Here is a 24,710-nt window from a genome sequence, read left to right on the forward strand (position 1 = left end):
CGAGGAGGGAGCGAGAGGAGTGAGAGAGAAGTGGAGTCGTCAAAACGAACGGGAATTGTGTTGTGAAAGCCAACAGAGGGAGATGGCTATAGAGCAGCTAAGCAGAACGCAGCATAATGCAAGTTCACTGAGCGATCGCTCTATCTCACTCACTCCTTGCCGCTTTCGTTGCTTCTAACAGTGTGTTGTTGCTTTTGCTGATTGGCATTCCATGTTAGTGTTGTTGTTGTGGGATTTGTTCATGCGCAAACAGTTCGTTGTTACTTTTATGTAATTTCTTTTCATTTCATTTCTGTCTTTCTTTCTTTCTCTGTGGTACTTGCCCTTTTTTACCATTCACTTTCTTTGCCCGCGAAAGAGGCAGAAATAATCGAAGTTATAGCATAGCCCATGGTAAAAATCTGTTCAGATCATAAAAGCTTCTGAAAAATATCGCAGAGATTACATGAAAGTTTATTGAACTTTCAATTTCGCTCACAGAGTCGCTCGGTCAACAAGTCAATGGCGCCCGAGCAGCGCCAACGACAAAAAAGAATTGCCGATCCGATTTCAAAAACCGATTCAATTCGCATCGCATCACAAATGCAGTTCGTGAGAAAATCCAACGCGCAACAGAAATAGCTGAAGCAAATACAGGAAAATGTTCGGCTATGTGGAAATCGGCAAGTAGAAAAGTACGGAGCTTAATGTAGAGTTTCCAAAAAGTGTGGCTACCCTGGTAAACTTAACTTAACTTAAAATAAAAAAACAAATAACCGTTTAGTAAATTTTTTAAAATTATCAGCTTTATTTACCGATTCTTGAATTTTTAAAAGTCAAGAAAACTTGGGAAAATGTAATATTTTTCTATAAATGTTTCTTTTTTACATTTTCTTAAGTCAAATATTGAATATTTATTCCCGACAATCAATATTTCATACTCCAAACTTTCTAAGAACTGGAGAGACATCTAAGGGGTTAAGAAATCCGCAAAATCGACTTCTCATAACTCTTGTTGGCACCTTTTCCATATGTCCGAGGTTACTGCCAATGGCTTTCGTAAAACCCTGTTCGTTTATTGCCCTGGTGGTGGTAAGACTTCACATTGATTTTGGCTTCAGCCACTTTCCATTGCATAAGTCAAAGTTGCCAAGGAGGTATTGGTTACAAAGAAGTACCAGTGGGGTAGAGCAAAGGGGGGGTTGCCACATTCAAGGAGTGTTGAACACGTCGGTCTGTCAAACACTTAAAATCCACTTCCCAACGGACACTCGAGTGTGTCCCACACTTCAAAACCACCTCCACAACCCTTCCCCATCCTCACCTCATTTTTTGTCTTGTGTTTTCCTTAGCAAAGCGTGAAATTTTTGCACTTCCTTGTTTGCATGCAACATACTAGACTCAAATAGCAAAGGCAACTACAAAGCCCCCATTGCCCCGTAGCTCCCTGCCCCGCTCAGCTCCCCCCTGCCCGACCTCGACATGGCCCGGCCTTCCTGGTATGCTCCACAACACTCGGGAACGGAGGCGGAGGAGAAGGAGGTAACCACCGACTTGGCTGCTCCGCCTCCATTCGACGCTGCTCGCCTAGTCGCTGATTACATGCAGGCACACACAAATGCATACACACCGCCGTCCATCGTAATATCACTAATGGCTGTGCAAATAGGTCTTTCGTTTACTAAGCCATATCGTGCGGAAAAATAAAACTTTGTAAAAAACCAGTTGCAAGAGATTTACACAGTTTTAAATCCCATCATAACTTATCGTAACACATTGATTAACTAGTCTTAGGCCAAATTATAATGGGCAGAAAATATGGTTTGGTGACCCCAAACGATTATGTTCGCTCAATAAAATTTTTGAGTGTGTATGGCTAATAAATGTCTTAATTGTTAAGTTGGCATTTAGTTCATAATACTATCATCAATACTACACCAAACTTTATATTAATGTAGTGTAACTTCATATTAAGAACATATTTCAAAACTCAAATAATAAATATAATCTAGTGCCAGAACAACTAGTTGCACTGCTATTGGTGCGCCCGCAGCTGTATCGGTGTTTGTGTCATTCGCGTCATTGCATGTTCACCAACGCATCGCCAACTATTCCGCAGCACCAACACCCCCTACCCTGGGAGCCACTGCACCACCGAGCCACCAGTAGTCGCTCCTACTGTGCCACTGGCTTTTTGGCTCTTTCATCATGGCAATTGGCGTCACTGCCTCACTGACTGCGACGTCGGCGTCGATGGCGACGACGACTGCGACAGCGACGTCGACTGCGACTGCGACTGCGACTGCAGCCGGCTGCAGTTTGCATCATCACCTTGTGCCGTTGTCAGGGCATTGGCACAGTTTCTACACTCACACACATACTCGGTCACACCGACAACAGCCGTGCACATTTGTTGTTTTCCTTTTTTTTTGTTGCTCTTCGCTGTTTGCCTCAGTTCACTTTGCTTCTATTTCGCCTTTGGATTTTTCTCGTTTTTGCTGCTCTTGCACTTTATCGATAACCAGCTGGGCAATCGGTAACGGGATTTAGCTTGATAACAGGACTTGGAAGGCAGGTGAAGACTATGCGTGATTGTGCAAAATATCACGATGTATCTATAGTAGATTTAAAATAAACTGCACTTCTAATTAACAGAATGGATTTATTTGGACGGTATCCCTGAAAATTTTCGTATACGTAATATACAAAAAAATTACGTATACTTAACATAGTTCTTTAAAAATTACGTATACGTAATGAAGTATTGAATTATGTCGTACACCTAACTGCAGTTCTTATTAACAGGAAATATTTTTTTGGACAGTATTCTGCAAAATGTTCGTATAAGTAATATTGTATAAAATTACGTATACTTAACAAGTTCTTAAAAATTACGTATACGTAATGAAGTAATGAATTATGTCGTATACCTAGCTGCAGTTCTTAGTAACAGGATATATTTATTTGGACGGTAGTCTGGACAATTTTGGTATACGGAATATTTATTAATATTACGTATACTTAACATAGTTCTTTAAAAATTGCGTATACGAAATTAAGTATTTTGCAACATGTTTTGCTATATACAAAATATACTTTGTAAAACTTGCACATTAATTAATAAATTATATTTTTTTGCCAGTTAAATAACAGAAAATATCAAAATAAATATAAAACATTAAAAGGCCCAAGTCCGTCTATCCTTCGCCTTTACAATTATTTTGCAATTCGTCTAACAACAATCCCATGTCCTTCGTTTTGATTACCGCCTTGGCTGTGGCTATGATTTAGTTCATCGATTTGCTGTTACCTTATTCATTCACAAACTGACAGAACTACCGAGTAATTGAGTCCATCAGGCAGCTTAAATTGATCTAATCACTGATTTATATTTATTATTTATTATAATCCCTTGATTGATTCGCTGACATTTAGCTTGATGCAGTGTGCATTCCACACATCTGGGTAATACATTTTTTAAGCCACCTCAAAGCGATGATAACCAAATTCTTGGCTGTAGGATAATTAAAAATCCTGGGGGAAGAGTTTTTGCTGATGGCGGCTAAAAACCATCTTGACACTTACCGCATTTACCAAGGCGGCGGAGGATGCCACGAATGCTGACGACAACAGCGAAGAGGAGGCGACCAAGTCTGGCGTTTCACTCAAATGAAAATGGCTGCAACAAAGAGATAAAGATTAATTACATAATGAAGTCGGGTAAAATGTGAGTGGAAATAAAGAAAAACCCGTCAACAATGTTTAATTATTATTGCTTGGTACTCCGGGTATTTAATTTAAAAAAAGAGGTGCAGGCTTAACTAACACAAAGAGTTCTTATGGCAAATTAAGCTACCAGGACTAAATAAAGTAATTTAAATTTTATCTTAACATTCTCAACAGGTACGTTAAAGTGTGTTTCATATAGCTTTATTGAATAATAGGGTAAAATGTTATAAGTTTTGTGATTTTGGAATATCTAATACTTAGATAGAACTTAGTAGGCTTAAGATGTATTAGCGATACCTTGCAATTAATTATTAGCTTCACTTACTACCTACACATATTACAAAGACATTGAATTCGAGGCTATGTGCCTGTTTTGCTTCTGATAACAGGTAAGGAGTTGTCTACAATATTTAACATGGAGTTTCAGTTTAGTAGATGCCTGTTCACCTCATCCCTTAACAAAGGCTTCTATTCCGAGGCAAAGTGCCTGTTAAGCACTGATAGCACGTTTACTTGCGCTAGTTAACAATAGAGTAGACAATTACAATTAAAAGTAAATGCATTTTTCTACGGATTTAAGATCGAAGTCTTTAAATAAGATACATTTTTTTGTAGAAAAGAGCATATTTCCAGAAAAGCAATGAAACAAGATGTCCCCTTCACTGCGTTGCACAGTTTTGACCAAAATTATGATACTCTCTGCAAGGGTATAAAAAACGCACAGAGCCCGCGCAAATTAGGAGTCATTTACATGGTTTCCGGCTTAGCGTTATGTCCCAGGTCGTTGCTAAAATTACGCAGCCTTGGCAGCAGCTTTCCCGCTCCTTTGTGCGATCCAGGAAAAGCTGTCCCAGGCCCCCCTCTAGATAACCACCCCTCCCACCACAGCTCCCCTTCCCCGAAATCAATGTCTCTGTCTGTCTGTGCGCCAAAATATAAAGCTTTTGAGGGTCGCGGTGAGGGACAAAGTTTAGCACTAGCACTAGTTCGGCATTAGCCAGCCAAGCCAAAAGAGAACGAGAACTCTCTCGCTGGCTCTCTCGGAAAGGAAAAGCTCGCTCGTTTCGTTGCAAAAAGGCGAATAAGCGAATAATGTACATCACATCTGTGCGATTTTCAACCTCAAGTGAACCAAAACGAGGCGCAATGAGCATGAGAATGGGACGGTGGGAAAGCGGGGAGGGGAATGGGTGGGCTGAACTCGGCTGAACCGCACTGAACCTGCCCCACGGAGCTGGGCCATTGGGATAGGTCCAAGTCCTCTTTGCCCCCGTGCGCCTGTGTGTTGTGTTCGCTTCCCAGTTTGCGAGAGTGCTCGACTGGGAAGGCTAAAAATAGTTAAATGCAGTGGCTCGGTCTGTCGGTCACTTGCCCAACACCCCCTGCCCTTCCTTCGCGAAAAAACACAGCCCCCACACACATGGAAAACTGTCCTCAGCTTATTATATACAATCTTTAAGATCAAAATAAATTGCAAGGCACATTGAATAGAAAAAATTATATTTCAAAAATCGGAATACCCGAACAATCTATAGTCTTTTTACCAAATATAACCGGAAAGGTTTTTAAAGTAATTAAAAAGAACAAAATAAACACACATTTTGTAGTTATTATAATTAAAGTAATTTCAATGATAGTCCTTTGACATTCAGAGTATTTAAAATTAGAAAAAATATCATAAAATAAAAAAAAGCTTTAATTTTGACACCTTTGACCGTTTAAAAATATGATTTTGATAAGCAAATAATTTTATTTTGTTGGCGAACACATTCGCTACCGATTTTCTCACAGTGCATCTCTGGTTGCCTCCCCTTTCCGCCTTCCCCGCCGGCTCTTTCACTTTTGTTTTACATTTTATTGCCTTGCTGGCAGTTTTTTGTGCTCAGGTCTTTTTTGTTGTATTTCAGATAGAACTGCAACGCCCCGCGCCACACGCCACACGCCCCTTTTCGACCCATTCAGCATTTTTGTTTTCATGCAAAAAGGTTGAAGACCTTTCACCTACTTTTTGTGTGTGCTGCTTCTTCCTCGGCGCTGCGTTTGTTGTTGCTTTGTTTTTGTTTCGTTTTTGATTTGGTTTTTTTCGTGTGTGTGTGAATGTTTTTTTTGTTCTTTTGGGGCTAGAGAAAAGTTTGCATTTTAAATATTTCAGCGAGCGAGATGGAGCGATACAGCGGCCGAAGAACTGTAAATGTCTAGCGAATGAAGCAGAGTGACAGAGGGGGCGATGGGGGGCAAATGCGGGTGGAAGGGAGATGGAGATAGAGCTCTCATGTTACGTATACGTATATGTGAATCATTTGAGTCATTCTGCGAATGTGTGCGTGTGTACTTCTCATATATTTAGAACACTTTTTTGCAGTTTATTCGATTTCTGCTGCCCGTCGTTGTTGTTGTTATTGCCATTTTGCAGCTTGCACTTGTGAAAAAGAATAAGAAGAGAGTGTGCAACAACAAAGCAGCGGTAAATCCAAAAAGGGAAATGGAGAGCCATATGATCATTTAACATTTTAAGCTAAGTTTAATTTCAACTAGAATCAATATATCAATTAAGCATGTCAAGAAACATAGATACGAAAAAGTATATTATTCTGGTTATTAGTTACCGAGTAGGTCAATGTTGTAAAAAAAATTAAAGGAAAAGATTTGCATTCAAAATATTGTTTTCTTTAAAGTTTTTTTCTAATATCAGATTTTTTTATACCCTTGCAGAGGGTATTATAATTTTGGTCAAAAGTGTGCAACGCAGTGAAGGAGACATCTCCGACCCTATAAAGTATATATATTCTTGATCAGGATCACCTCCTGAGTTGATATAGCCATGTCCGTCTGTCCGTCTGTCCGTCTGTCCGTCTGTCCGTCTGTCCGTCTGTCCGTCTGTCCGTCTGTCCGTCTGTCTGTCCGTCTGTCTGTTTCTACGCGAACTAGTCTCTCAGTTTTAAAGATATCGAATTGAAACTTTGCACACACCCTTCTTTCCTTTGCACGCAGTATATAAGTCGGAACGGCCGGGATCGGCCGACTATATCCTATAGCTGCCATATAACTGATTGATCGGAAATGCCATAACTCTGCTGTTTGTTAAGTTAGGAAGTTGGGACTCTATATGGGTATTATATTTGGCCAATCAATCCGACGTACCAAATTTCATAAGGATCGGCCGACTATATCCTATAGCTGCTATATAACTGATTGATCGGAAATGCCATAACTTTGGTGTTTGTTAAGTTAGGAAGTTGGGATTTTCTATGGGTTATATATTTGACCAATTAATCCGACCTACCAAATTTCATAAGGATCGGACGACTATATCCTATAGCTGCCATATAACTGATTGATCGGAAATGCCATAACTTTGGTGTTTGTAGAGTTAGGAAGCTGGGATTTTCTATGGGTTTTATATTTGGCCAATCAATCCGACCTACCAAATGTCATAAGGATCGGCCGACTATATCCTATAGCCGCCATATAACTGATTGATCGAAAATGCCATAACTTTGGTGTTTGTAAAGTTAGGAAGTTGGGATTTTTTATGAGTATTAAGAATGCATCATATGAATAATTTTGGAGAATATAATGTACATAATATTCTGCAAGGGTACATCAACTTCGGCTCCGCCCGAAGTTAGCCTTCCTTTCTTGTTTTTTATTTATTAGCATCGCAAATAACAGTTAATTGTTTTTCGAATTAATTTCGAATGAAAATTGTGCATAAATGATATAAATAGCATTAAGTCATAGTAAAACTTTAAAATACAATTTCAAAATACAACTTATGCACTCGTTCTTATGAATTTGTCCATACTGTCATTCCTAATTTAATTTTAGTAACCCATTATTTGTATGGTAACTCCCTATTTTGCAAGGGATACTTTTGGAGGTACCTGGCAGTCTAGACTCAACCACCCTTCCGCCCTTTCACCTCTTCAACCCCATCCCACAAAGTCGTGCTCGCTCTCTCTCTCTTTCCCCCTCCGCTCCCTTTTCCCTTTCTCCCCGCGCTTTGCATGTTTCGCGGCTTTCTACTTTTATTATTTTTTTTTGGCAATGCCAATCCGCAAAAATGTATTTGGGTCAAATATAAAAATTAAACGCAATTAGCAATGAAATTTTCAATTTCATTATCACCGACGGTGGCGTCGCTGCCGACGTTGGCGCGAAAGCAAAAAATACAACAACATTAAATCGTCGAGTGATAAGACGAGTAAACTATAGCATAGTATTTTTTGGGAGGGGGTAGTGGGCTTGGGTTTCTTTCGACCCGGTGTCTTCGCCTTCTGAGCGCTGGTTCCGCAATGTCAAGACTGTGGTGACCTTATTTTTGACAGATATGTATGTACATATGTATGTTACGTATGTACACAGTTGTGGGTCTGCACCCGAACTTGACGAATTTCGGCCAATTAATAGTGCTATTTTTCAGCAGCAACATATAATATTTTATTAAGAGAAATTTTATTCAATGAAGCTGGTATCATCAGTATCATCAAAAATCATTATAAATTTCAGTGAAGTGCAGAAATGAGAGAAATGCGCTTTGAGGAAGTTGATCATATTTATTTAGTGAGACCAAATAAAAGGCAAGACCGCAACGGAAATTTTCATTTCCCGAGTAAATAGGAGAAATGAAAGACCATCTCTCAGTTTGCTTATTTGATTCGGTGCAAATGCAATTGTGTTATTTGAAAAGTCCTTGACAAATGCCAAGTGATGACCAGGGATTGCCAGCACTCACACACACTCGCGAAAACCCCATAAGCCCCATGAACCCACGAAACACCCGCAACAGCCCCAATAACAAACTGCAATGAACCCCAACCCCTCCCACACCTTCTCTCTCTCTCTCTCTCTCTTTCTCTCTCGCTGTCTCTCTTTCTCTCTCTTTCAGCACGTTCTTTGACTCGAAATGACCTTAAACTGGGTTAAAGCTCGCCAAAGTTACCCCAAAAGGGGGCGGCAGGGGGGCCTGCTGCAAATTGAACTTTCTGTGCAACAGAGCATAGCTAGCGGTGAAGAGAGAGGGCGCTATGCTCACAGAAAGAGAGCGGAAGAGAAGCGGTTTGTTTGCCTAAATGCAACTCATGAATCATTCACACGCAACTATGAATATGCAAAAGTGAACCGCTTTGAATGCACAATGAATATGCGCACACATGTACCCACTAAAAACAACTACACTTGAACAGAAGTGCAGTCACAAATTTGCTTATGAAAACATAAAAGACCGACACCTGAAGACATGATTTGCAATGAAATTTTTAGCCCAAAAATGCCTTAGTTATTTTACACCGCAATAGCTAATCATTTTTAAAATTATGTTATCACTTTAGTTTGGTAATGAAGTGTTGAATATCTGCAAAGGCAACACTGCGTATTAGTGATAAACTTGGAATGCATGTGAATATCTGAAAAGGCAACACTGCGTATTAGTGATAAACTTGGAATGCATCTTAAACCATTTGAAATCCCATTTTCAGACCACTAAAAGCAATATAAGAAAAAAGATCAACGTATTTTAACTTGTTTAATATTTTTTTGGGAATCTTAGTAACTAAAGATATAAATTAGAGTGTTTACCTATTATAACTTAAAAAATCGTTGGAAAACCCCTAAAAACATGAAACCCCATAAGGAGACTTACTATAATTTATCTTTTGAAACTAACTAAAACCTTTACTTAAAGAAAACTTTTTAAAAATGTTGAAAATCCCAAAAGACATCCATTTAAATGTTAGTTTTAAGCAAAACATTAACCAATAGTTGTTATTTATTTACATTCGCACATAAATACAGTTACCAGCTGGCAGCTCTTCTAATTGCCTTGCATGTAATTCATTTTCTATTTGCCAAGAGAAAGTAAAAACAAAAAAAGCACAGACACTCAGTCACAAAAACACACGCACACCCGTGCATCAATACATTTTATTGCTCATCAAAAAAATCAAAAAAAGTTTGACGCTTCGTTTTCTATTGTTGTTTTTCTCCAACCCCCTCCCCATCTTTCTCTTTTTTATATTTTTTTTGGTGTAGGCGTTAAGCTGGCGGCGCAGTCGAAAAGAGAGAGAGATGACTTTTAAGCTTAGCTTGACTGGTAACAAATAAAACAAAAATATAAAAAGAGGCATGGAGCAGAACATTTGAGAGAGCGAACGAAAGGTGAATGACTTTAGGTGAAAAAGTTGCGCAGTCAGCTCATTTTCTATTTCTTTTTATCCCCCTGTAGCGCCCCCCTAGTTCATTTGGTTTATTATCTCTCTCTCTCTCTCTCGCTCTGACTATTTCGATATCGAAAATGCAGGGCATTAGTTATGCTTTTAAAGTGTTTTTTTTTATGCTTTTCATCTGCAGTAGACACTCGCTAGTATGAACTCCAATAATGCTTTCTATATAATAGTTAATAGTAATTAAACAGAGGAAAACTTCCAAAAGCTAAACTGTCAGCTTAGCTAAACATTTTTAAACGAATTTTTGCTCATATATTATTTTATACTCATGTATTTTAAGATTATGTTTCAAACTTCAATATCTATCGACACACCAAAAAGTTTCCGAATCGCACTCTTATTTTAAAAGCCGTTTTAAGAGTTCCCTTCCTCAAAGAGACCACTGTATTTTGGCTGCCCGAAAACGAAACTTTCAGCATACAGAACCAGGAGAGTGAGCTTTTCAACGACTTCGGCAAACGGCAATGACAGTGTAGCCGTGCCTCGTACTTTACATTCTGCCGCTGCCTTAGTAGGTCAACAAAATTCCGGACAATGGCCTTTCGCTTTCGTCGGCGGGCGTCGCACTATGGAGCAAACGACCACTTTTTGTGGCAAAAAATAGTTAACAGCCAAGAAACGGGGATTCATTTAATGGTTTTGTTGCCTGAATTGCGATCATTCCGTACAACTTCACTAACTTGTAAAGTGTAAGTACTTGAATCAAATAATATAAGAATTTTCATTTCCATTTTATAATTTCAAAGTTGGCAGATATATTTATCCGTAAAACATTTTAAATATTTTTTTAAAAATTTATTTTGGCCAGAATATGGTTTGTTTTTTCCATAGTGCGTTGACGTTGACGTCGGCAGCGACAGCGCTGCAGCTAGCAGTGCTTCGAAATGTAAATAGAATCTAAGGCAAACGCAAGCCGCTGGCGCCCACCGCCCAACACCCCCCTTCTTCCCACTCCCCACTTCACCACCCCTCCACCCATCGTTCAATATGGCGACGGCGACGCGACGATGAACATGAAGATATTTCAGTCGCCGCCGTCGCTGCAGTTGTTATTGTTGCTGTTGTTGTTGTTGATGTCTTTGTTTTTGATGTTGTTGCCTTCGATGGCGTAATAGGCACATGCAGATGCCCGCAGTTGTATGACTGTGTATTAATGGGCATATAGTCAAAATTCCCCAACTGGAACTTCCCCAAGTCCAAGTAACTTGAGACACAAAATACAATAAATCATTTTGTTTTATGGGAGTATCTAGATTGTTCCAAATATATTATGATCATAATACAATGATTCTCTATAAGTTGAATAGCTTTTCTTCCAAGTTTAACTAACTTGAGACAAAATCAAATGATATTCATTGATTATATTAGAAAATACAAATTCTATATAGTATTACAGTATAAAATTTTTATATAAGAACTTTAAATAAATCACCCAATAGGAAAATATACAAATGTTTCTTTGCCAAGAATTAAAGTTGTAATGTAAGATATCTATAAAAATATTTCTTCTTACTCTTATTCTTATTGTTCAACATAAAACAAATTAACAACATTAAAGCCGATTTTTATTACAGATAGTATAAATGATGCCCATAATTCTATAAAAAAAACATATTTTTATGTGACCTTGCTTTAAACTCCGAATGTTACCATATCAATATAGTGCCAAGCCAATTTGAGCAATACTAAATTAAAACAGCTGTCTTCTGCCTTTGGTTTAATACCGAAGACGAATCAATAGAGCCTTGCTTATTGAATTTGGCCACCATCCAATCCATCGAGTTAGCCATGAGTTTGGTTTGGCACGACATCAGTGTCACTGCCCGGAACACACTTCAGTTGGAACCCAACATCCCACATCACCAGACCCCAGATCTCTCCCGAGAACAGAAAAAAGTAGGAAAATACCCAGCCGAAGCGAGAGGCGCAGAGCGGAAACCCCTCAGGTATGTGTGCTATGTAGGTTAAAGGGCAGCGTTCGTTGCACCCGCAGACTGAAGGACAGCAGCCCCTGGTGGGTGGTGCACGGGGTGGTGGGTGGTGCATGTTGTGGTGGGTGTGGGGTGGCCTTACACAAAAGTTCAGTGGAGACGATGGGCAAGGGGATGTCAAATGACGTCGCCACCCAGCGAAGTCACGGACTTTGGAGTGTGCTCGAAGAGGCGGCGACAGGCAGCCCCGCCCACTGGAACACTGCGCCACCCAGCGACCACCCCCTTGGCGTCTCGCCTCCTGGCATTGCATATTTATGAGGCTACACTATAAGAGAAAAGCAAGATAGGAAAGCCAATTCTTAGCTTTCATGCTAGGAAAAATTTAATTACTAATGGTGGCAACACTAAAAGTGACAACACCAAAAGTGGCAACACTAAAAATGAACTTCAAACGTCAAACCAATTCATTATTTTGACTTTACGCAACCCTCTTTTTTGTAGTTCACAATAGTCTTCTATTTTTAATTCACAATAGTCTTCTGTTCTTCTTCCATTGTGTTCATTCATATTTTCAAAACTAATAAGGTATAGATGATAAAAATCAGTTTTCGTGATAAATGTCATATATAAAGTGTGACTTATTAAGAATTTTCTCCTAGCTGCACAAAAAAAAACTCGCACCAAAAGAAGACAACTCCTGGTTTTGTTCCAGTGCACGTTTGCGTTTGCCCCGTGTAACGAAGGTTGTTGGCACAGATTCGCCGACCAGAACTTCCCCTTTTGTCCACCCGTAGAAGAGCAGAGCAGGAAAGATGGCTCAACTGCGTCGCAGCAACAGCGAGCCGGAGATCGGACCCCATCCCGATGAGATTGAGCCAGAGCTGGCCATGATGAACGAGGACGGGGCCGGCGACAGGGCCAACACCGATTGGATGGACCAGCAATCGACGGGCTGGCTGGCCGGACGCTCCAGCTCCACTTCGTCGGCGTACAGGTCGCGCCTTCGCCGCGCTCAACTGGGCTCGAATACCGCCTTCCGGCGCCACTTGCGCCGCTGCCGCCGGGAGAACAACGTGGCGGTGCCCACCATGGGCGACTTCTTCCGCCAGAAGGCAGACATGGACCAGACCACCAGCGCCAGCCTGCGCGTAAAGGTGGCCCTCTTCCTGGCCCTCGTCCTGGTGCCCAGCATCATGGAGATGGAGCCGCGCATCCAGTTCAACGAGCAGTGGCAACAGGATGGCCACTTCAGCTTCCTCAAGCGCCGTCGCCTGGCCTTGACCTTCGCGGGCAACGTGTGCGCGGTCCTGATCCGCTCCTGCATGGCGGCCGCACTGCCCTTTTACTCGATGCTCAGCATGTCGCATCCGAATCGCTTCAATCTCCGGGTGCCACGGGCCGATGGCACCGAATGCGAGGTGCCCGTCAACCTCAACGTCTTCTTCATCGGACTGTTGCCCTATGTGATGCGCCTGCTGGCCGGCTTTCTGCGCTTCGTAAACGACACGTGGGTGGCCTACAACGACCACGTGCTGACCATCGCCGAGTCCTTCAACATTTTGCGCGTGCTCATCCTCCTCATCCACGTGATGCAGCTCATCTACGGCATCGAGCTGATGCTCCTGATGGTCCAGGGAATGTTCGGCTTCCTGCACGCCGTTCGCATCTTCTTGTTGATCGCCGGACGCGACTACGAGCACGCGGAGCAGTTCGAACGGGTGAGTGTCCATATATATTCCTTGATTTTTCAATATGCTTAATTATTTATATTTTAGCGCAAGCCAAACAGCAAGCTCTGGTTTATCCCCACCAGGGCCACGGTGGCCGTTTACTACGCCTTCAAGGAGCGCGTCTGGGACCTTTCGAACTCCCTTCTTCAGTAAACTCAACACTCCAAGCTTAAAAGCAACACTCAGGCTCAAGTTCTGCCAGCCGTACAAATTCAGCGGAAGAATCCATCAACAAACAGGTGAGTTCGGTTAAAATCGAAAGACTTAGGAATCTACAGAGATTCTAACCAAATTTAGTTAGATTTTTAATACATAGTTGATTTTTTTTTAATACATAGTCTAGTTTTTTAATATAATTAACATTTTAAAAAAGTGCCTTAATTCAAGCTCAAGCTTAATTGTTTTAGTGCCAAAGCAAACTTTTTGTTTTGAACTTTCTTTTTGGAAAAAGTATTGAAAGCTTCCAAAAACTCACCGCTCGTTACTCCCGCTTTTTGAATTAATGGTTTTGATGATGCTGCTAGTCTTTAATCGATCTTTAGTTCGAACTTTTGGGGTTGTGGTTTTGTTTATAGTCGATCTGAGCACGGCCAGATTTGATGGTTTAATAAAGTTTATATCAAAGCTGTCAATTTTTGCATTGACACGTTGCCTTTGCATTAGCACAAAATGTTGTTGGCTGTAAAGAAATGGGGAGGAAATAAGTTATTGTAGTTTTTTAAATTTTTTTTAATTCGAAATTAAAAATATTTATAAAATATTTGAAAGTGCTTAAACTTGTGACTCGTTGGTTGTCGTCTTCACTTTGCATTTAGCCAGTGCCCTAACCCGCAGCGCCCTCTATGTGTGATGAACACACTGGAGGTGCCAGCTAAAAATATAGTTTCTGCACTAGATGGCGCATTTGTTTTGAGCGCTCTCTTAAGAAGTTATAAAATCTCTTACAGTTGATTAGTTTTCTCTTTCGATTTGGCTCTCTTAAGCAACACGCTCTTAAGGACAAGTTGTTATTGCGCAACAACAACAACAACAAAAATAAATATCTTATGCTTACACTTTTTATGCTGTAAACTAACAGAAAGCTCTATTCTATTCTAAACGTACTAAATAAAATACTTATACGATACGTAATGTAATACGTACATTACAAGCGATTGTTGTTGTTGCAGCTGCTTTTGTTGTTTACGCATTGTGTGTCAATCGGTTTCATTAACCCCAACGATATTATGTGTGTGTATGTACACATACAGATACATGTGCAGAGGCAGAAAGGTCAACAAAGTACGTTTCATGGACACACCACACTTGCAATTCTGTTTTCTTTTTTTTTCGTTTTGATGTGGTGTTGTTTTAGACTTTGTGATTTATTAATTTAGATTTGATTTATATTTTATAGAGCATTTTATTTTTGTTATTTAGCTGGAAAAATATAAATGCCTTCAATTTGAAATTTTGTAATGTATTCCTTTTAGGGTTAAATGATAAGTTTTGGATGTTTTCGATATTTATTTTAAGTTTGTTTTGTTTATGTTTGTTTTCCTCTAAACGAGGGATGTCCCGCATTGTTGTTATTACAACGCCCACTTTTACAATCTCAGCACCTGCTTTCTCCTTCTCACCACAAACTCGGGTCATTGCTTGGATTTCTATTCCCAAGTCTCTTCGTCTTTCCCTCAGTACAGTACACTCTCTAAATGGCAATAATATAAAAAACACTTTCTTTTAATAAAACTATAAAAAAGTGCGACAAAATGTGATCATTTGAAGTAAATTTGGACTTATATTGCCTAAAAACAAGTGACTTATCAATAACACCCGAGTCTGTTGTGGGTTCACTATATCGAGCACCCACTTTATCCCTGTTGCAACTGCAAAAATGCGGAAGAATATGTAACGCAATGCAGAGGGGCTAGGCATCACCAGGAAAACGAAGAAGAGAAAAAATAAATAGAGAACCAAGAAGAATCGGTTGCAAAACGAAAACAAAATGAACTGCAAAGTCTGGCGATCGCAGACAGCTAGAAAAATAAATTAAGTAGAAAAGGGGGCTAACAACTCCGAAGATTTGCCACTAAAGGAGGCCTAGAAATGAAGATAGGTTTCAGATATAGAAAAAATTAAAAATTAAACCACAATACTTTTAGTTTGACAAAGGTATAATGTTCGTATATGGATCTAGTACCACTGTCAAAAAAATGAATCTAGTTTAACTGATGGCAAAAACCATTCCTAACATTCTTGGTTTTTACAAACTATATTAATTCTGTTTTTTTCGGAGCTAATGATTTATGACTAATATTTGTTTGGTTTTAAATAATTCTTAATAACTCAATTTATACGTCTTCAGTAAACCAAGTTAAATTACATAGACGACACTGGGAGTTATTTGGATTAGCACATTTTGACTTTTTCTCTAGGGGCAGATTGATTAAATAGTTAATTGGACAGCAAAGTCTGAATGTAATTCAAAAAGGGCCCCTAACGTCACTGAATTTGTTCAATGCATCCCAATAACTCTGTGGCGTAACCCTGTTGCAAGCCCCATCCCCGAAGGCAGGTGCAACAACAGTTGGCCGAGGGCAGGTTCATCCTGGGGGATACACCCGCCACCCTGTCCCGATTTCCCCTGCCAAAACAAAAAGTCCCCCTAAAACGAGACGGAGAATACACGGCAAAACACCAAAGGCACAGGCAAAGGCAAACCCAAAGGCAACCGGGCGCATGCAAATAAAAATAGATTTTTCTCGGTATATAGGATAACGACCACCAACGACCCCAAAGTTGGGACGCCGACGTCGGACGGTGACGTCGGACGCCAACGTTCTCGGGCAACGACCGGCAAAAAACAAACGCAAACGCATCCAAAGTTTGCCTACCCCCAAGCAGAAGCTGCTCCTCCAATCGCTCCCCATCTGCTTGTCTCGTTCTATTTCCCTATAGCCCTCTCTTTCAGCTGCTGTCTCTCACTAGGGTGGACCAGTGTGGTGAATAGCTATTAAAGGCTTTAAGCCTTTGTTTCACAAGATGCCTTAAGTAACTCATATTATATCCTTAATTCCGTTAATGTAGTTATGTGTATTTTGATGGCATTAGTTTCATAGGGTCTAAATTGGTTTCAAATGCATTACATTTATTTATTTATGTTTGCCATTCCCAATAGTGCTTAGAATATAAAAACAATATTAAATTCGCTTGAAACTAATAAAGAGTAAGTGCTCAAAAGTAGTCTTGTCCTGAATCGTTTGAATTATTAAGAAAAGAAAGCGATTCGAAAATACTTTGTTTAAATAAAAGGGACTCAAATTAGATGCCTGTGGAACAAGGACCACCCTAATGTTCACCTTCCCTTCTTCCGTGTGTTTGTCGAAGAGAGAGTTCTCTCTTTAGGTCCTACGCTCACACACACAGCCACAGGCACGCAAGACACGTATTACGTATACGTAGGGGTTGCTGACCTCTTCTCAGGGTCGCCGAAGGTTGTTGAACTCGCCGTCTGTCTCGCTCGCACCCGTTCGGGACCGGCCCTTGTCTGTTGACGAGGGTCGCCGTGCTCCCTATTTGCCCCGCATCTCCCCGCCACTTCTTGCACCCCGCACATGCCCCTGCGCTCCTGTTTTGCGGCCTGAAATGTGTGCTGGTCGTTGGCCTTTCCTTCCGCGTCCTCGCCCTCGCCCCTCTCTGTCGCTCCTTCGTGACGTAATGTGGCAACAGGGCATTCCCGATTGCCGCTGCTTCCTCTTCCTTCGGCACCTACCCCATCCCCCTCCACCATTGTTGCCGCTGCCTTTTGTATTCCCATTTATTCGCTTTTTTATTTAGGGGAAGCGAAATGTAGGGCTGCTGCTGATGCACTCTGCATAGTTCAACATTGTCTGAGGTTAGGGTTGAATGCTCGACGGGTCCGGGTCCGAGTTCGAGTCCGGGTCTGCTCTGCTTTGCTCCGCTCTTTTCTGGTCTCGAACCAATCCAATGCAAACTAACTATTACGTTTATTGCAATCTGCAGTTTGCGACACGTTTTAAAGGGAATTATCGATTTATCCGCGCTTGAGATACTCCGTTTACTGGTATTTTTCTCAAGCTCACTTGTCAATACTTGTTTTTCAGATATCTGTTAGTTTTGGCATTTTCATATTAGCAACAAGGCTTATTTAAAACTGTTTTACTTTTTGCACTCTAATGTGTAATGTTAAGTAAACAAACAGACTTAGTATCATATGTATGATTGGTCTAACAGTATATTAGAAGTATTATTAATAATTTCTTGATTTTAATATTTTTATATAATTTTCTTTAAGATTTAATGTAAAAATTATATTTCATGAATTCATTAAAAGTAGTAAGCCACTGAAATACAGTTTTATGGTAGGGCACCATATGTCGAATACCACTTGATTTTCAAACAGTTCCAAAAAAATCTATTGATAAATGACCAAAGTGGAACTTTTTCACAATTTCTAGCTAAATGATTTGTGAAACAGAAAGATTATTTAACACATGATTCATCTTTATATTTACATCGCAGCCACAAAGACTTCCCGATTGTTTTCGACTGCTTGTGGCAGAATTGAAAATTGGTAATGCCCAGGTCAATTTCCTTGTTCGTAATCTTTCGCATACCACACCAGGCAACAGTGACTTTTCGTATCTGATTCTTCTAGGCCTTTAGTTTTTCTTTCCTCCTCTGCCCCCTCTTCTTCCTCCCCTTTTCCCACTCCACAGTTCTTGATATTTACTTCACTTTTTGCTGTCGCCTGGTTTATCAGTCGAATGATTGGCGCGTGGTTAGCTTTTATCGGTCATTCGCCTTCTTCACCAAGTGTGGGAGAGGGAGAGTAGATGGAGAGAATGGAAGAAAAGAGGATAGGAGAGAGTGGAGGGGGGGTGAAGGAGGAGTGGGCGGAGAATCTAGGAGAGTGCGTAGTGGTCAGCAATGCGTCACAATCAATCACACGCAGAGCGAAAGGGAGAGAAAGCGGGGCAAAGAGAGTGCGGTTGGAGGAGGATGAAGAAGGCGGAAGGGGCGAAGGGGGCAAGAGGAGGGAGAATAAGAAGGAAAAAGCCATGACCGTGAAGTTTAACGCCCCCGGGCAATGTTAACGTCGACGTCGACGTCGACGAGGCTGGCAGCGCTGCCCACAGTCCACAATCTGCAAGATACATCCCACAGCGCCACCTTTCGCGTTCCACGTTTTAAACGAGTTCCACGCACGAAAAATATAGAAGTCGACTAGTTAAAGGTTTCCCCAAATGTACTTACATTTTACTTCAATACTAATTGGACCCATTTTAATGAATACAGCTCCTTAGTTTGGGTATATTTTCTTCTCCTTTTAACTACTAATACCAAATTTTTAAATACTGCTGTTCCAAAAAAGAGACCCAAAAACAACCGCACTTCTAAGTCCATAACGTTTTTATTTTTGATCCGATTTTAAAAAGGGATATCTCTAAATGATTGTGGCTATATTCTCTAAAAATCTGCATTCAAAACTTGGTTTGTAAATTTTGGTCGATTTTTGGTCATTTTTCATGAAGTTCATAAATTTTCAAAAAATGGCTTTCCGGAAAAGTTACCTAAAACCGGCACTTCAGAGCCCATAACTTTTCTATTTTCTATCCGATTTTAAAAAGGGATACCTATAAATGTTTGTGGCTTAATTCTCTAAAAATCTGCATTCAAAACTTGGTTTGTAAATTTTTGTCGATTTTTGGTAATTTTTCATGAAGTTCCAAATTTTCAAAAAATGGCTTTCCGGAAAAGTTACCTAAAACCTGCACTTCAGAGCCTATAGCTTTTCTATAGCTTTTCTATTTTCTATCCGATTTTAAAAAGGTATACCTCTAAATGCTTGTGACTTAATTCTCTAAAAACCTGCATTCAAATTTCGGTTTGTAAATTTTGCCAGATTTTTTGTCATTTTTCAAATATTAAAAAAATGGCTTTGCAGAAAAGTCAATCATTTGTTTTGAATTCTGGGTCGATTTTCTTGACCAATATTTTAAATTTTCAAAGAAGGCAGAAATCAATTTTAAAAAAACACACTTTTTACTCGATTAATGGAAGACGGAGGATTTACATTTTGGTTTGTTGTGAGTGTCTGCGAAAAGGGCGAAATCAACGCTCTTATTTGACGTGCCACCCCCTCTCTTCCCCCGCCCCTTCGTCTTTGTCTGTGGCGACGGCAGAGGCAGCGACCGCGACTGCGACTGCGGCAGAGACGTTGTCGTTTTTGTGGTTTGACATTGAACTCGAAATTGATGCGCCGCTGAGCAAATGCGTGGCCACTCCCCCTCTCCCCTCTCCCCTCTCCCCTACCACTCACTCACCCGCCTCTCTTGGCCAACACCACCCACTCGCTAGCCCCCTTCGCTCTAGCCAGCTCCAGCTTATTAGCCATTTTGCTTTGCCACCTTTTTTCCGTTTTTTTGGCTTTTGGTATGGAGGGCAAGTTCAGTGAACTTTCGCATAGAAAGCGCGCAGCAGAAATCTCTTTTTTTCGGCTTTGACTTTCGAGCTTGCCGAAATCTTGGTGTTTGTGTGTTGTGTGTATGTCTGTTTGTGAGATAGTGTGGGAAATAAGGTGTGTGAGCATGCTAACAATTAGCTAGTGACCAAGGGCTGGAAACGTTTGTTGACCAAAAACACCACTGGAAAATATTACATTAAAAATAATACTTTTTTTAATATTTTTATTTTTTCTAGTAAACAAATCTTTTTACTAATGGAAACTATTAAAATAATGTTGACATCTTGAATTTACCTCTCATTAGGGATAGTTAACATTTAAAAAATCGAACTCCAGGTTAATTAAACTATTATATTGTTTATTTAAAGATTGAAATTTTACTTATTAGATACTTATTTTTTCATTTTTCAGGTCATGATCGATGGATTCTTTGGCAAAGTACTACAAACCTAAAACACGGCGGTTGGCAAAAATTGGGTTTTATGTGAGAATCATTCAAAAAATTTTCCTCGAATTTATATGCATTTATAATGTAACAAAATGTCCTGCGACTAAAATAAATTGAAATGTAAACAAGGAAATTAAAGTGTTTTATAGCGGCAATTTATTAAATTGAGGCAGAAATTATATAAGGCATTGCCACGTTACAATTCACTTCTTTTTTATTTAATTTGATAAAAGAAAAATCAATTTAAATAAAAGCAAAGGTAGAAATGTTTGCATATGAATTCATATGCTACATAAATCAAATAATTATGAGCCATCTAGGAACTGTTTTCGTTGCTAAAAACAGCAATCAGAAACATTCTTTATGTACACATGTATATGTACATACATCCATATGTATGTATGTATGTAGTTACGATCATAAGATTTCTTTTTTTGGGCAGGAAATAGACTTAATGCAAAAGACGGAGAGAAATTTGGCTGAAAATGGCTAAAAGATAAGGTCATAAGCAGCGGACTAACGGAATCGGTGCGTGTACATTTTATTCTTAGTTTTTGTTTTTATTTTTTGGCTCTCCTATATGCTCCATATACATATTCAAAGAACCGAATTAAGTTCATAAGCGACTAAAGAAAAGACCAACAGCAACAACAATGGCAAAGCTCAAGAGCGGCAGCAACAGCAAAAACAGCGACGACCAATTTTATGAAAGTCACAGTCAAGGTCAACATGCGTGCAAAGAGCGAGCGGGATGGCAAGAGTTCTGGCTGAAAGAAAGAACCGCGGATCTTTGTTGTTAATGTGTATGGAAGGTTGGGGTGGACCTGGGAGGTATGGAAAATCGGACCCATTCCCAGCAAGTTACAATTTAAGGTCTATAAAGGAATTTAAAGAATATAATTTGAGCTTTCCGGCCCACAGGGCGTATGTGTAACTTTTAAAACCAGTCGTATTTTTGCAGATTTTAAGCTTCTAAGCTTTGTGAACTACAAAAATGTTTTATTCAAGTAATACATTTTAGTTAAATTTTGAATATGACATTGCATCACTGCAAAGTGATTAATTTAAGAGGATTTCAACCTGAGATGTTATATATAAAAGATAGAGAATATTTGGAACACAAAACTAACATTCTTGCATTATTGATTTCCTCAGCAACAGGTGAATGCGGGTAGTATAATATGGTAGAATTGAAATTGAAGTACGCCCAATTTTCCCGATCTAAACTGGTCCACCCCATGGAACATATTTTCGCTTTGCTTTCTATCTATGATAAGCACACAAAGAATTTCTTATTCGCACGAATGCAAAAGAAAGTGTGTGTGCGTGTATGAGAGTGTGGGTGCGGTGGCGATCAACAAGGAAGTGCACAAAAATCGAAGTAGCCAACGAAAGGCAAAAAGCAACCATCGCAGGTTAAAACGGAGCCAAAAGCAGGAAAACAAACGAAATCAAATAAAAAGTAATAAAAAAATGACTCACTTGATCCCCACGGCACACCAGCACCAACACAGGCGCAAACGCACACAGCGCGCACACACAGATACAAAATGGCTAGGTCGGTCGTTCAACCTGAATCCAAGAGAGCCAGTAAGAGAGCGATTTTATATATTTTTTTGCTTTTTTTCTTTTTTGAACCGGCTTTTTTCGTTTCTCTCTCTCTCGCTCTCTCCCTCTCTCTCGCTCTTTATTTCATAACGCTTCTGGTTTCAGTTTTGTTGTTGTTGTTTAGGGTTTAATGACATTGCCGGTTCATCTTCGTCGTTGTTTTTTTTTCTTTCCTCCCCTCTTCTCTCTTCTCTCTTTATGTTTTTATTTTTATTCGTATTCGTTGTCGTAGTTGTTCTTTGCGGCTTGTTTATTTATTCTTGCAAGGCAAATACAACTACTACAGCAACAACAGCAACACTCTACTCTGCCGACTGTACAGTGAATACAAATGTAGAAATAACTGGCGGCTCCAGGCGACCAAAGTAACCGAAGGAAAGCTACAAAATCACACCGCACTTTCCCCGAAATAATCTGGAATTTTAAATTACAATTCGCTATAATCCGAAGAACTATAATCTGAAAAAATTGTATTTGTATCTTAAAGTTGTATCTCAAAAATGCTATACTTAATAGATACATTATCTCAACGGAATTAGATCATTTATTGTTTAACCATAAAATAGCCATTTAAATTGTTGTTTACTACCTGTACTCAAGTTATTATTGACGTGGGATGTGCAACAATAATAAAAGCAACAACAAATTGCTGCAACTTTCTGCTGGGCTGTATTTTTACTTTTCAGTTGTTGTTGTTTTTGTTGTTGCCTGCCCCCGACGACGCTGCTTTGCTTCCTCTTTTTGCTTTTGCTTTTTGATTTTGTTTCTGCTTTTGTTTTAGCGCGTTCACAAATGTGTGTTAGTTGGCGGTCATTCACACTGAACGTGCCCTTTTTGTTGTTGTTTTTCTTTTGGTTCGTTGTGCGCGCTTTCTGTGTGTTTGTGCCTGTGTGCGTGAGGGTATCTGTGTGTGTTTGAGTGTGTGTGTGTGTGTGGAGCAACTTCAACTTAAACTTGACGTTTAACATTTTTGAATTTTTTTTTATATCTTTTTTCCAAATCTTTGACGCATATGTATCTTTTTTACCACATTATGAACATGTGAGAGTGAGAGGCAAGATGTTTGTAAATGGTTTTTTATTCGTCGAATGCACTGATATTTGCATTTGAGCTGGAATTGACGTCACGGATTACGCAATTCCGCAAAAACCGACTAATTTAACCATATCTGCTCGAAAATCGCCGAGTGAAAGAGACAGCAAGCGAAGGGGGAAAGCATGGGCGAAAGCACACAATCACACAAACACAAGGGGGCGGAATGGTAATGGGAGTAGTGTAAAAGTAAAAGGTCATTGAACGAACATTGTACCTATTTCTGCTATTTACACACACACACAGTACCATTCTCACATGGATGTGCTCGTGTTTAGGTGTGTTGGTGTGTGGGCGAATTGTTATTACTATTCGCCAGTTACAAAAAATATATACACAAAGCGAACAAATTAAAAGAGAAACCCGAACTTCCGATAACAAAGTTGCAGATACTCTATACAGGTTTTACTTCATAAGGAGGGCATTACTAATGTCCAATGGACTCCCAAGGCGTTATACGGTTTTTAATAAATCATTGAGTTAAATTCCTAAAATATAAATTTCATTAGAAATTATTATATAATAAGGACATTATAAGAACTTAATGTTTGGAACAAAATATTATTTTTGACAATGTTTCTCCAAAGCTATGTTTAAGTATTTTTAAGCACAAACCGATATTTACCTTTTCAAACCCCATTTTCAAACAGCTCTTTCTGCAGCCACTGCCAATGAACCTCTTAGCTGGGAAAGGGCAAGCTGAGTAATGGCTTTTGTATTCCGTACTCGAACAAGTCAACAACCGAGCGGAGAAATTGGGGAATTAAAGTGGAAGTGAAATGGTGAAATGGCCGAAAGCCATAAAGCCAGAGGCAAAAGATCGCATCTATCGCACAAAATCAGATCGGATGGGTTTGGATCTCGGCAGATATTTCGCATTCCCCGGCGTAGCTCATTAGTCAGGACGTATCTGACGGATCGTCATAAGCGTGAGATCTTCAGGCCGCGAGTCCAAAGGCCGCAACGTGATCACTCCATCTTCTGTTGGCCAAAGAAAGCGGCCAAAATTGCAAAAGTCGCTAAAACGACGAGGCGAAGAAAGAGCGCAGCGAAAAAAGTGCCAACCTGGCTTAAAGTGGATGACAGGCCGACCAATATTGGTTGGAACAAAAGGTGTCCAATTGTGACCCCGAACATCGTGATTCATCGGGGTATTGGGAAAGTGCAATATACGCGGAAGTCGATTTGAAATTCCAGAGAACACACGCTTAAGGTGTTTCGTAACTTTCGAATGACTCCAGTTTCAATATGATCATATTCCTGGTTGGAGAAAGTTCTGGAAGCAATCTTTGCTTAAAAAATGATTACGAAGGTCCTAAGAAATAAATGGAGTTAACGAATAACTTGTGAATAAATACTTTACTGTACTACAATCATCATAAAACATTAGAATTTCGATTTTGGGGTACTAATGTGATTTACGAAATCAATAATATTGGCATACGAAATTGAAACGACGTGGGAACTATTATTTTTTTATGGATTTTTTTTAGGCAA

The 24,710-nt window shown here is 39.8% G+C and overlaps 1 protein-coding gene across 3 annotated transcripts; it reads left to right on the forward strand.

Annotated features, from left to right (window-relative positions):
- The first annotated feature begins 463 nt into the window (after positions 1–463).
- Positions 464–20,646, forward strand: LOC108041557. Of its 3 annotated transcripts, none has more exons than XM_017119488.1 (5): positions 464–674; positions 11,507–11,878; positions 12,526–13,584; positions 13,642–13,835; positions 20,477–20,646. In XM_017119488.1, the coding sequence occupies exons 3-4, from the start codon at positions 12,679–12,681 to the stop codon at positions 13,747–13,749; spliced, it is 1,014 nt and encodes a 337-aa protein (XP_016974977.1). In that variant the 5' UTR covers positions 464–674; positions 11,507–11,878; positions 12,526–12,678; the 3' UTR covers positions 13,750–13,835; positions 20,477–20,646. The 3 variants fall into 3 exon arrangements, with proteins under 3 accessions (XP_016974977.1, XP_016974976.1, XP_016974978.1); XM_017119487.2 differs by lacking the exon at positions 464–674 and adding an exon at positions 10,491–10,621; XM_017119489.2 differs by lacking the exons at positions 464–674; positions 11,507–11,878 and adding an exon at positions 12,394–12,451.
- The last annotated feature ends 4,064 nt before the right edge of the window (positions 20,647–24,710 follow it).

This window comes from Drosophila rhopaloa, unplaced genomic scaffold, assembly GCF_018152115.1.
Source record: "Drosophila rhopaloa isolate 14029-0021.01 unplaced genomic scaffold, ASM1815211v1 contig_3, whole genome shotgun sequence".
NCBI classification, from domain to species: Eukaryota; Metazoa; Arthropoda; class Insecta; order Diptera; family Drosophilidae; genus Drosophila; species Drosophila rhopaloa.

What these genes read in the sequence shown, in the direction of transcription:
- LOC108041557 (XM_017119488.1), top strand. Translation starts at nt 12,679, where the DNA reads ATGGCTCAACTGCGTCGCAGCAACAGCGAGCCGGAGATCGGACCCCAT. An exon ending in ACGCGGAGCAGTTCGAACGG is followed by an intron (nt 13,585 to 13,641) that starts GTGAGTGTCCAT and finishes TTTATATTTTAG; the next exon opens with CGCAAGCCAAACAGCAAGCT.